We start from the raw sequence: 12,154 nt of genomic DNA, 5'->3' as shown, positions 1-12,154 counted from the left end.
ATGCAAGTTGGAACTTGACTTCAGTGGTATTAGCTGAAAAGAAGACATAGCCTATGTTTGGGGGGCTTTTTAGGTCCCCTGCTTATAAGCACAAGACCCATAAGTGTTTGGTAAGCCAACTTCTTATCAGCTTTCTCCAGAAGCTGCTGTGGCTTCTGCCCAAAAGCAGAAGCAGCCGAACCCCAGCTTTTAAAAGCCAGAAGCCAGGAAATCACTGTGGCGGTGTTACTGTAGATTAATGAAATTTTCAAAATACCGGTGTCTATCCTCCATTGTTTGAGGCAATTACTATTGCCATGAAACCCTTCTTGATAGATGATGCCGCAACAATCTCTCTCCCTCTCATCACAGACGCCGCATCAATCTCTGATCACAGACGCCCCATCAATCTCTCTCCCTCTGACACCGCCTCATCTAGCCTTTCATCAGGATTTTGGGTTGGAAATCAAAGCCTCACTCAAGCAAGGCTTCTTGGAAATTTGATTCAGGTTAGTATTTTATCTATTTCAGTTTCAAATTTCTATGATTTTGATGAAGGCCTATGATTTGAGTACTGCCAGCGTCCTTGTATCATTTGATATCAGTGGGTTGAGTTCAATTTTGTTTAATTTGGTGAATTTTTTGGACCCTTTTCACTTGTGTTGATTGGTGTTGATCCCCTTTTCAGCCTTTGCACTTCCTTTTCGTTCGGCTCTCCTTTTCAGCCTTTGCACTTCCAAAAGGCTGCAAGCTGATGCAAATCTCTTAGAACCCATTAGTTTTCTCAAGGATTTGGCTTTAAAGGAGACTATTTTCACAGTTGGAGTTCGAGTTGCAGACTTGGAGTTCGATTTGCAGCAAAAGATTTGAAGGTATGTTTCCAATTGATTTTCACACTGTGGATGTTAATTAGGCTCTGCTTTCAATGGCTTTGTGAATATAAGATTGTTGATTGTTACAACCGATTCAGAATTGCTTTGGATCATCGACTGAATGCATAGATGTTGATTGGTATTGTTCAAATTCGCTGCCCAGATTTCAATTGACTCCTTGCCCAGATGTGTTGACTGAATGCATAGATGTTGTTTAGGCTCTGCTTTTCAATGGCTTTTGGTTACGATTGTTGTTCTATTGTGGTCTTGTGGTTTGATACTTTGATAGGATGAAACTTCCCGAGTTTGTGCAGGTGGATTGTTTAGATATGATCATTTCAGTTGTTACCTTGCTGCCATTTTTTTGATTGTAGTGCAGATAATTTTATTGTTACCGATTAAATGCATTTACTATGTTGTTTGCTTATCAACTTCTCTAGTTAAATGAAAATAACTTTCTCATGAAAACGGCCATTTGTTGGTTTATAATTATCTTGGCAAATCAAGTAATCATCTTAGGATTTATTCCTATCCTTATCATGTAGTTTTGGCCTTTATCAATTGAACAGTTGTATTTCTCCATCTAAATTCTTCTCTTCAATTTTTCTCTCCCTTAGCTTAGCTATTTCTCCATTGCTCCCTAGTGCTACTACTTCAACAGTATTGTTGATTCTAATGGCTTAGTTGCAATAGGCAGATGCGAATGATATCGTTGAGAGAAGATAAGTCGATTGTTTTGTTATGTAGTGTTCTTGGCTAGGTTGTTTGTAAATGATGGTGCAGATTAGCAATTAATGATGAACTATGTGTTCATTGCTTCACTTTCTTAATTCACGTTTTCTGACTCTAGTTTTGTGCATCTTTGTTTCCAATAATTTGAGCATTTTTCTGGTTTAGTATGTCAACTTGTGCACAAATTAGGTTGGATCACTATCTTGGATTGAGAAAGAGTTGGCTTAGGCTATTTGTAATTTACCTATTTGCTGTTTCATACAGGTTATGAGGAAAAGATTTATATAGCCTCATCATATAGCCTCCTCCACGCAAAAGAAGAAGCTCAGTGTGTGTTATACGACAAAAGGTACCAGATAGTTTATTCATTTTCTTATAGCTTCCTTGTTTTCTTTGTCTGTTGTTGATGATAGACATTTTGTCCGCAGTGAAGAAAAAGAAGGTTATGGGTCAAGTGGTGGGATAGAAATGGATGATGATGTAGAAGAAGAATATCATGGTCATGGTGCACAAGAAATGGAAACAATAAGAAATAGCATTACTCAAAGTTTGATGAATGCGCGTAATAACGTGAACATTTGAATATGTTATGATATTTGATGCGAGCTGGATATTTAATTGTTATTAATGTTACTAATATATTTGTATAAGTTATTTTTTAAATTGTCCAAACAAAAAGCACAAGTCAGTTTGAGTTTACCAAATACTTTGCCACTGCTTTTGCCACTGACAGCTCTTATAAAAAGCCAGTTTACCAAACACTCAGCTACTTTGCTTTTCAGCCACTTATTCTCAGAAATAAGCAGAAGCCAGCTTTTCTGAAAAGCCCAGCCGTACCAAACATAGCCCTAGAGGGGAAGATTGAACCGCCCACTTCTTTTGAACCACTTTGAGAATCTTTTCTTTATTTCGGGAGCGTGCAACTGATGTAATTTAAAGGAATTTGCAATCTATAGCAAAAATATGATGTCTGATCGGGCTTTTAAGCCATCCTATAGCAACTTTAATTTGCTTGAACTGGCCCAAGAGAGGAAGATTAAACCTGGGTCCAAAGCTCAAAGTCGGAGATTGACCAATATTTGCAGAGCCATTGGGTGAACTCTACATTATTGGTACATCGGACATCCACTACATCTCACTTTCAGAAAATATGTCTGGCGCTAATTTACTAATTTACTAGTACATCCACTACATTATTGGTACATCCACTACTGTGTCCGTCATTTTTGATGGGGAACTTGCATTTTGTTTGGTTTTAAATTGAACTGTTATCACTCTCTACATACAAAGGGATTTGAATTTTTTTTTATCAAAAGTGATTGCAAGTTTGTAGCTTATACCACAAAATATGCACACACAGAATGAAGCAAAATTGTGTAAGTCGATAGCCAACTTATGGTTACAGTCTGGAAGCTCCTTATGGACTCTCCTACTAGGAAGAAGGGATGGAACAACGGCAAATCTAACCACCGCCAATGCAGCCCTTCCAGCTTCAGCTTCAACCATCGACATTCAAGTCCAAGTCACATGTAGGACTCAAAACCATTTATCTGGTTGCACTATCCAGTAAGAAAAGAAAGTGAAGCAAATAAATGATGCTTATTTCAGTGAAGAGGTTAGCTGGGCATAATTCACAGCTGCCCACACATTTGCACGAGCCCAATTTCTGTTTTTCACTGAACCTTTATACAACTTCAACAACACAGGAAGTCCTGATCCAACCTACTTTTGGAGGTACTGCTTGCCTTATTGATAAAAAATACCTGCAAAAGAAAAATGAAGATTGGAATTAGACATACAAACATGAAGTTTCTGTTTTAAAGAAAGAGGAAGCTAAGAGAACTTTTTTTTTTTTTTTTTTTGGAAATTAAGCTAGGGTGAGTCCCTCCTTAATTGGAGGTGAGAAACCATGTGGTGAATTACACATGAAGAAAGCATGAGAAACTATTGCTTTGGTGACCCATTAATTGAAGAAGGCTATAGCTACATGGTAGAGCTATAGGACAGAGCAGTTTTTGTTGAAGATGAGAAACAATTGTAGTACAAGATGGTGGTTGGAGACTTGGAGTCTTTGTCATGAATTGATGAAGGAAACATGCAATTAATGTTAACCTGAAAACATAGAACGTAAGAAATGGAAAAGCATGACTTTGCTTTTCATTTCTTCACACCTACAGCCTGCCATGAAGAGCAAGGCCTATATAAAGGCATCAGATACAAGAACAAAGGCATCTGAGCTTTCTAAGTTCAAGATCAAGGGATCTGAGCTTGTCTAAGTAGATAATCCGATTAGCGAGAGAGATTTGATTGTGTTTGTATGAACTTCAATTGCATTTCACATCAATCATAAGATGTTGTTCAAAGGCAGCAGCTTCACAAGTTCAAACACATGTTGTCCAACCTTCAACAATGCTCAGAGATACAAATTCCTCATGAGAATATGAAAGAGGTCAACTTTCAATTCCAATTCACTAACCACACTACAAAAAAAAATTGCAATGGCTTCACCAGTTAGCGTCGGCGTTGTTTTGCCGTCGCAAAAAATTGTCTTTTCTCTACGGCAAAGTTACGCCGTGGCAGAACTTGCGACTGAGTTGCTGCGCCGTGGCAATTGGGGTAGCCAAACTCTAACATTCTACTTCGATGAACATTAGCCGTCGCAAAGTTTCACTACTTTGCTACTGCATCTAGAGTACCGTCGCACGATAGAATAAACTCAATTATAAACTATATGCATCTTCAATCTTTGTTCTTTACCGCAACCCTCTCTCTCTCTCTCTCTCTCTCTCCATTTTCGATCTAACCCATCTCCGGTCCATTTCACAGAACGCAGCAACCTGCAAGGCTGTAACCAGCAACCCATCGATCTCCGGTCTCCGAGCTCCGCCTCCAGCCTTTCAAGCCCCACCGGCCACCGCCGAACTCGGGGTTGGAGACTTGGAGCACTCCCGAGTCCCGAACACGGAACACAACGAGCAAGGCTGTAACCAGCAACCAGCAACCCGTCTCCGCTTGTCCGGTCTCCGAGCTCCGCCTCCAGGTATCTCACTATCTCTCTCTCCCTCTCCGTCTTCTTCTTCTCCTCGGCTCCTCGCCTCCTCCAGTCCTCCTCTTCTTCTCTTCTGAGTTTCTGATGGGTTCAATTTCAAATGGCTTTGATTATCTTTTGATCTTGATCTTGATTTTAATTAAGGTAATGATACTGATTGAGTGATTGGGTAGTTAGAAACGGGTTCAATTTCAAATGGGTTCAATTTCCTTTTGAATTTTTGATCTTGATCACTTGATGTTGATTTTAATTAAGGTAATGATACTGATTGGGTAGTTAGAAATGGGTTTGATAATTTGATTTCCATTTAATGTTGATTTCTTCTTCAATTGCAGTTTGTAAATTTGTATGATTCATGACTGTATCAGTTGGAAGCAGTCTGCTAGGTATTCAAAGTTTAATTGATACCCTTGTCATTTGTTTTCAATCAATTTGATGAAAGAGAGAAGAAAGTGACGTATCCCTTTATTCTCTTCATTATCTTTTGACAAATTATGGTTTTGTGCATGAGATAGTCCTGCCTGCTGGTGACTATTCCTTTGCTAAGAATAACAAGGTATGTACAAAGTAACCTTGATCAACTGTGCTCGGAAGGTGGCCTCTCTTCTTAATCTGAGAGTAGCATTGAATGTGAAGGCAACAGCACTGTCCGTTACGTCGTAAAGCTGTATACTTCTCTCATCTTATTGCTAGATGCTTTTATATTTCAATACATGATTATACATCAGGATACAGGTTGGTATTTTGATATTAACTTTACCAGGAAAAAAAAACAATTGAGGTTGTTATACTTGATTGATATCTATACTGCATAAGGTAAACTATACTGACCTCTGATGGGGTTAAGTGAAGTACGTACGCTACGTACCTCCTTGCATTGCGAGAACTTACCTTGACCTTCCTTATCTACTAGGTGCTAGAAGTTCTCAGCTAAACTGATCTAATGGTAGGTGCCAAGGTGGTTTGGCATTGGAGGTAGAAGTTTAATTTTCTGATGATTTTCACCTTAATCTATTGGAGGTTAGTATAGTTGCCAATATTATTACCGTACAAAAGAAGGATTTTCTCACAAAGAGAAGATAATTGTAAATGAACACCACAATCATTTATTTCAAAGCAATCTCTGTTATTATCATTCTGCTTTCTTGTTAATATTGTTCTCTGATTAGTACTTGAATTCATATATTTTAATCTGACAGGGTCCTCAAGAGTCAAGACTCAAGAGGTTTAGTCTACCTGGCACGCTTCCACCTCAACTGGTGAAACTACATTACCTTAGAGAAATGTAAGAGCATTTATATAGCTCAAGACTTGAAAAATGATGTCTGATGACATTTCTGAAATAGTTATTTTTTGCTGAATGCCTTCCAACTTTTTTCATCTTTGTGCAGTGATTTGGTTTACAATTATCTTAGTGGTACAATACCAGCAGAATGGGGTTCAATGCAGTTAACTTCAATGTGAGCTCTCTCAATGTTTTTGATCCTACATTACCAATTAATTAGAAGGCCTGTGCAGCTCTCTTGTTGTAAATCGCTTATCAGGGGAGATTCCAGTGGAGCTGGCAAATATTACCACTCTCAGATACCTGTGAGTTTTATGAATTTTTCTCAGTTATTGACCTTGTAGATTGGGTCGTTTACTGTCATCATCATCTATTTCTAGTATCAACAATCTTTCTTTTGTTTTAAAATAATCAGATATGGTGAAGAGAAATACATGGGAGTGGGCTTCGTGGACCTATCCCGTGTATCATATCTCTCCTGAGTAATTTAGAACAGTTGTAAGTAAAAGGCCTTTTCAATTTTGTTTAGGATTCCTTTTTTCCTTTTTTTTTTTTAGTGAACTAATCCTTTCTTTTTCCTATTGTGGTGTCATATCTATATAGGAGGATTAGTGATATAAATGGAACAGAGCAGGATTTTCCTATGTTGAAAAACATGACTGGCCTAGTCAAATTGTAAGTCTAGTATTTGTATTATCAGATATGGTGAACATGTTTTTTTTTTTATATTTGATAAGGGTTTGTTAATACAACTCCGTTTTGTATTTTAGGATACTGAGAAACTGTAACATTTCTGGAGAGATCCCTCCTTACCTATGGACACTGCAGAAACTGGAAATGCTGTAAGTAAAGCTTGCGAAGATAATACATTTATTACATGTGATGTTGATGACCGTAAATGATAAGGGTTTATATTTTTGAATGTTGATAGGGATCTGAGTTTTAACAAGTTGATAGGAGAAATTCCAACAACAATCAGCTTAAAGCGTTTGAGATTCCTGTAAGTAGAAATTTTTGCTTGATTCACTTATAAACTGCAAGGTCCATTGCATGTGGTTTTTTCCTTAAAGTTTCTGGAAAATGCTGAGACATCTTTCTGGGGAAGGGACGAAAGTGCTGTGTCACACATATGGGCACACAAATGCACCTACATAAGTTTCGGATATTTTGATTTTATAGCTCAAACAATGGTCATACAAGATCAAACAAATGCAAGCTTACTATTTAGGTTTGGTGTCTGCTTAGATTTTGATTTTTGTTTTATGTATGATTTTTGTTTGGTGCTGCTTTCTGTAGATTCTTAACTGGCAACTCTCTGAGTGGAAGTGTACCAGACTCAATCTTCATAGATGGAAGCAATGTGTATGTGTCGTCATTTTGGATGCTTCATATTATTCCTTTTTCTCTATTCATATATGCAATTTACTTTCTCATGTGTATATTATTACTCACTGGAATTCTAGGACATCATCACTTCAACCTTGTATGCAATTTGCGTTATGCTTGTAGAGAAGAAGCAAGTTGGTGCTAGACATATAAGTTGAAGCTAGTATCATACATTGGGTTTAGTGTCTTATGTTTACATGTCTGAATAATAGATCTTTGCTTGATTGTTGTCTAATTATCATGAGTGAAAACAATACACCGTTGTTAATAATATATTTTCTCTTCCAAATTAATTGGCGGTTTATGCCTGTTCAATTGAATTCTTGTTTTCAATTGAATTCTTTTTAACAGGTAAAGTAAGGAATAATGTTTGTATTTTGATTATGGCTTATTGGTTTACTCTACAAGTAAGGAATGTTGCGTGGTTCTGCATGATTTAGATGCTTGTGTGTTTTGATGTGGACATCCATATGTGGTTGCATCTATTAAGTTTTGGATTAAGATGCTGCTATGTAGTACGTTTTGTAATTTAATCGATTAATAGTAGTGTTATATTGCTCAGTTGCACTAATGTAAAACTTTTGATATCAGGTTGAGGACTAGCAAAAGAAAAATCAAAAGGCCAATAAAGTACATTAACTACCGGGATTATACACGGTAATTACTTTTGCTTATGTCCTAAGTTTGGGATCATAGAGATTACATTTCCAAATATGACTGCTCTACAAGGGCAAATCACATAGTTCCAGATGGAACTTTGTTTTGCTTCTTTCTTTTGCCTCTGCCAAAATTCATGATTTGCCTTAAGAAAATCTGTGTTAGTTATTATGGTATAGGTGATATGTGGGCTGAGTTTCAAATAAGTTTATAGCTTAGAAAATGGAATCAATAATACCGTGGTATGGTATTTATGCAATTGAGAACTTTCTATGAAAAGGCTAGAAGGTTTAAGATTATGGTCTTGGTGTCTTTATTGCTTCTTGGTACATATGAGTTATCAATAATCATGTGCCATGTATCGTGTATTAACATACATTTTTGTAATTATGTTGCAGTGGAGATATGTAGGATGCTATTGATAGCGTATCAAAGGCTTCTCAAAGTAAGATATCAAAGGCATTTTTGCAGCAGCCCCCTATTCAGGAACTAATTGGAAGGGATCTTCATGATATATAATGAATGGAAATTCAGACATATTTCGTGGTAAGTATGGAACTATGGATTTAGCATTCTTCAAATCAACTACTCTAGCTTTAATCGTAGAAAGACATGGATTTAGCACACTTGCTGACTCAAAATGTCAAAAAGTAATTAAGAGTGGTAGTGAAATATTAATTGTATGTACTGGTATGAACAATATCTATGTCATGTGTACATCTCCCATTAATTTTCCAGTTTTTTGTTTCTTTAATGAATGCTTGAAGATTTCTGACTTTGTGTTATAGGAGGCTTGCAACAACACTAGAGTAATTGGTACATGAAGTAGATCGAGGAAGATCCCTGCAAAGTTCATCTTGAAGTAGCTAGAGGAAAATAACTAACTTGTAAAGCTTAATTATCGATCTTGTAAATTTTGGTAGAAGCTTCATTCATTTTGTAACATTTATGAGGAAAATTAAAGTGTAACATTTCCTTTTATATAAGCTTCATTCCTTTTTGTATAGTTTTCATTCATTAAAAAAAAAAAAAAAAAAATCGGCCTGCATTTGCATGCCGATTTTTTTTTTATTCATAAATAATATTTTTGCGACGGCATTTTTGCCGTAGCAAGTGACTTTTGGCGACGGCAAAAATCTTCAGACGCCGTTGGTGGCGTCGCCAATGGTATTTGCCACGGCAATTCGCCGTCGCAAAATTATTGCGACGGCAAACGTTTTGCCGTCGCTAATAGTCTTGCGACGGCGAATTGCCGTGGCAAATACCATTGGCGACGCCACCAACGGCGTCGGAAGAATTGCCGTCGCAGAGCCGTCGCCAATGCTCTTTTGCGACGGCAAAAGAGGCTTTTGCTACGGCATTGCGCCGTGGCCATTGTAATTTTTTTTTGTAGTGCCAGGTGCAGAGCTCTAGAAGAAACAATTACCTGTCTTGAGCCGTATATATCATGACCATCAAGCTTCATCAAATTCTCAGTTCTTCTTCAGCCCAACAAAGCACCAGGTTTAGTACCTAGTGAAAAGAAAAATGTTACAAAGAAAAGCGCAAAAACATGGACTGTAACTAGACCACTTGTTATACATGCATCTAGATTGGTAGTATATTATCAAAGTGTTTCTTTGCAGCAATAGAACAGTAAAGGAATACACACACATATTATCACACTTGCATGACAAGCTTGTTGATTAGATACCACCTTACAGAATTTATAGAATATATGGCAAGTTCAAAGCAAAGAGCTATAGAATATATACCCCATACTAGAATCAGCACCACTCCCTTCCGCCACAGGAGCATATCATATCAGCCCACATTTTCTTTGTTTTTGCAATGTCAAATATCCTGGGCCTTAAAAATCTGTAGCATCCTACATGAAGGTAAGAAATTGCCATAATCAGACAATAGCAACTCAAGTACTTAATGCCAACCAAGTAACTTTTACTTTATAGCACATGTATAAGTGCAGAGAGGACTGAACAACCTCTTTACCATTAAAGGCAAAGTGGAACTCAATATCTTACGAGGCAGATTTATGGTGTACATAACACATAAGTCATAACTACATACTGAGAACTGACTTAATCGACATATGAATGTATGATGTATCCATTGCAGCAAAACTACCAAGAATGCAAAGTCCTCTTCGAAAGCACCAGCCCACCTTTGTACATGCTTGTCAATCAAGTAGATAATTCTCTTGCCCTGAGAATATGAGATACTAATTGCTCTGAGAATACACAATTGTCCACTTAGAAATACAAATCCCTCAATCAAGCAACCGACTACAGATTTCAGTAAAAAGCAGTTACCTGTCAATCGGTCAGCAAAATCTGGACCATCTAGCTTCATCTCAACTCTTGTTAAGGAAAATATTAGCAATACGGTATTACCTAGTAAAAAAATCCAATAGCTGCAATGGTAAGTTCAGAGTAGGCAAAATCATTAAAGTTAACATCAAGCTATTAGTATCGACTTTACCAAGTCTATCCTGCCATGTAGATGACCTAAATCCTTACAACTCCATGATGTCCATGTGGATAGCATTCCAAGGCCTCATCGATTCAAACTCCTTGACAAAATATGCAAAAGAAAAAAGTTCAGATACATGTAGATTTCCACTTTATGGCACGTTTAAATGTTTATAGGAATCTCCATAATGTCATGACACCAAATTCCCTCCTCATCTTAGCCCACATCTTCTTTAAATCTCAATGTTTGGTTTCCTGGCCTTTTAAAGGAAGATACCAACGTAGACATAGTCAGATAATATCAACTCAACTTCATCTCTAATGGTTAACACCAACTAAAACTGCAAATAAGTAAACTTAGTATTCTATTGCTTCATACAACAAAAAATATAAAATAAACAAAGAGAAAAGGTTCAGATACAGATAGTAGATTCTCACCATATGGAAAGTTTAATAGAATACTGTCATGATATGTCAGCACCGAATTCCCCTGGAAAACCAGAGATGCTGCAGTGACTGCAATCAGATTATCTCAAAGTCTCAAAGGTCCTCCTCAGTCAAATTCTGCTTTCGTAAATTAAAGGATGACCATCCATCCGGAAATTCTGTGATGTTCAGATAGAAGACTGGAGTCTTCGTTCCCCTGATTAGCAAGTTCAAGATGATGTGATGGTGATTGTGTCTGTATGAACTTCACATTGCATTATACATCAATCATAAGATGTTTTTCAAAGGCAGCAGCTTCACAAGTTCAAACTCCTGTTGTCCTACCTTCAATATGCTCAGAGATACAAATTTCTCCTGAGAATACAAAAGAGGTCCACTGTCAAAGCCGGCCAATTCACTAACCAAATGCAGAGCTCTAGAAGAAACAATTACCTGTCTTGAGCCATATATATCATGACCATCAAGATTCATCAAATTCTCAGCTCTCCTTCAGACCAAAAAAGCATCATGTTCAGTACCTCGGAAAAAAAAAATGTTATAAAGAAAAGCGCAAAAAGATAGACTGTAACTAAACCACTTGTTATACAGGCATCCAGATTGGTAGTACACGATCAAAGTGTTTCTTTGCAGCATTATAAATGGAAAGGAATAAATACACACTCATAGGACCTCTCAAAACTAGCATCCATAGTTTGTTATACTTGCATGAAAAGCTTGTTAATTAGAATCCATCTTACAGAGTTTATAGAATATATGGGAAGTTCAAGGCAAAGAGATATAGAATATATAACCCATACTAGTGTCAGCACCAGATCCCTAGCTTCCTCCACGAGCATATGATATCAGCCCACATTTTCTTTGTTTTCGCAACGTCAAATTTCCAGGGCCTTAAAAATCTGTAGCATCCTACATGAAGGTAGGAAAATTGCCATAATCAGACAATATCAACTGAAGTACTCAACCATCTCAAATCATTAATGCCAACCAAGTAACTTTTACTTTTAATAGGTGCCGAGAGGACTGGACAACCTCTTCACCTTACAAGAAAGAGATTAATAGTGTACATAACTGAATACTGAGAACCGACTTAATTGACACATGGATGTATCCATTGCAGCAAAACTACCAAGAATCCAATGTCCTCTTTGGAAGAACTTATCCACATAAATACACAAAACTCCACTGAGAATACAAATCCCTCAACCAACCTAACCTAAGAGAGAGTCCAGTAAGAAGCAGTTACCCGTCACTCTGTCAGCAATATCACTGGACTATATAT

The 12,154-nt window shown here is 37.2% G+C and overlaps 1 protein-coding gene and 2 long non-coding RNA genes across 10 annotated transcripts; 2 read left to right on the top strand and 1 right to left on the bottom strand.

Moving 5' to 3' along the window:
• Positions 1 to 95: 95 nt before the first annotated feature.
• LOC133727910 (uncharacterized) lies at positions 96 to 2,233 on the top strand. Its single transcript, XR_009855423.1, has 4 exons — positions 96 to 488; positions 668 to 851; positions 1,848 to 1,932; positions 2,012 to 2,233. It is a non-coding gene; the product is annotated as an uncharacterized LOC133727910 (long non-coding RNA).
• Positions 2,234 to 2,367: 134 nt separating this feature from the next.
• LOC133727911 (uncharacterized) lies at positions 2,368 to 11,776 on the bottom strand. Of its 7 annotated transcripts, XR_009855426.1 has the most exons (9): positions 11,308 to 11,776; positions 10,867 to 11,229; positions 10,439 to 10,688; positions 10,270 to 10,350; positions 10,085 to 10,162; positions 9,715 to 9,827; positions 9,387 to 9,472; positions 3,696 to 3,984; positions 2,368 to 3,346 (listed from the first exon to the last, which is right to left on the bottom strand). It is a non-coding gene; the product is annotated as an uncharacterized LOC133727911 (long non-coding RNA). The 7 variants fall into 7 exon arrangements; XR_009855430.1 differs by having other exon boundaries at positions 2,368 to 3,984; positions 10,085 to 10,187; XR_009855429.1 differs by having other exon boundaries at positions 2,368 to 3,984; positions 10,085 to 10,178.
• On the top strand, positions 5,379 to 8,962 carry LOC133727909 (probable LRR receptor-like serine/threonine-protein kinase RFK1). Of its 2 annotated transcripts, none has more exons than XM_062155321.1 (12): positions 5,379 to 5,607; positions 5,832 to 5,917; positions 6,024 to 6,092; positions 6,151 to 6,222; positions 6,333 to 6,415; positions 6,521 to 6,592; positions 6,688 to 6,759; positions 6,849 to 6,917; positions 7,214 to 7,279; positions 7,895 to 7,960; positions 8,359 to 8,506; positions 8,749 to 8,962. In XM_062155321.1, the coding sequence occupies exons 6-11, from the start codon at positions 6,561 to 6,563 to the stop codon at positions 8,369 to 8,371; spliced, it is 318 nt and encodes a 105-aa protein (XP_062011305.1). In that variant the 5' UTR covers positions 5,379 to 5,607; positions 5,832 to 5,917; positions 6,024 to 6,092; positions 6,151 to 6,222; positions 6,333 to 6,415; positions 6,521 to 6,560; the 3' UTR covers positions 8,372 to 8,506; positions 8,749 to 8,962. The 2 variants fall into 2 exon arrangements, with proteins under 2 accessions (XP_062011305.1, XP_062011306.1); XM_062155322.1 differs by having other exon boundaries at positions 5,379 to 5,652.
• Positions 11,777 to 12,154: the final 378 nt, after the last annotated feature.

Source organism: Rosa rugosa, chromosome 2 (assembly GCF_958449725.1).
Source record: "Rosa rugosa chromosome 2, drRosRugo1.1, whole genome shotgun sequence".
NCBI classification, from domain to species: Eukaryota; Viridiplantae; Streptophyta; class Magnoliopsida; order Rosales; family Rosaceae; genus Rosa; species Rosa rugosa.
Note: the sequence above shows the minus strand (reverse complement) of the source record. Positions and strands in the feature narration are given on the sequence as shown.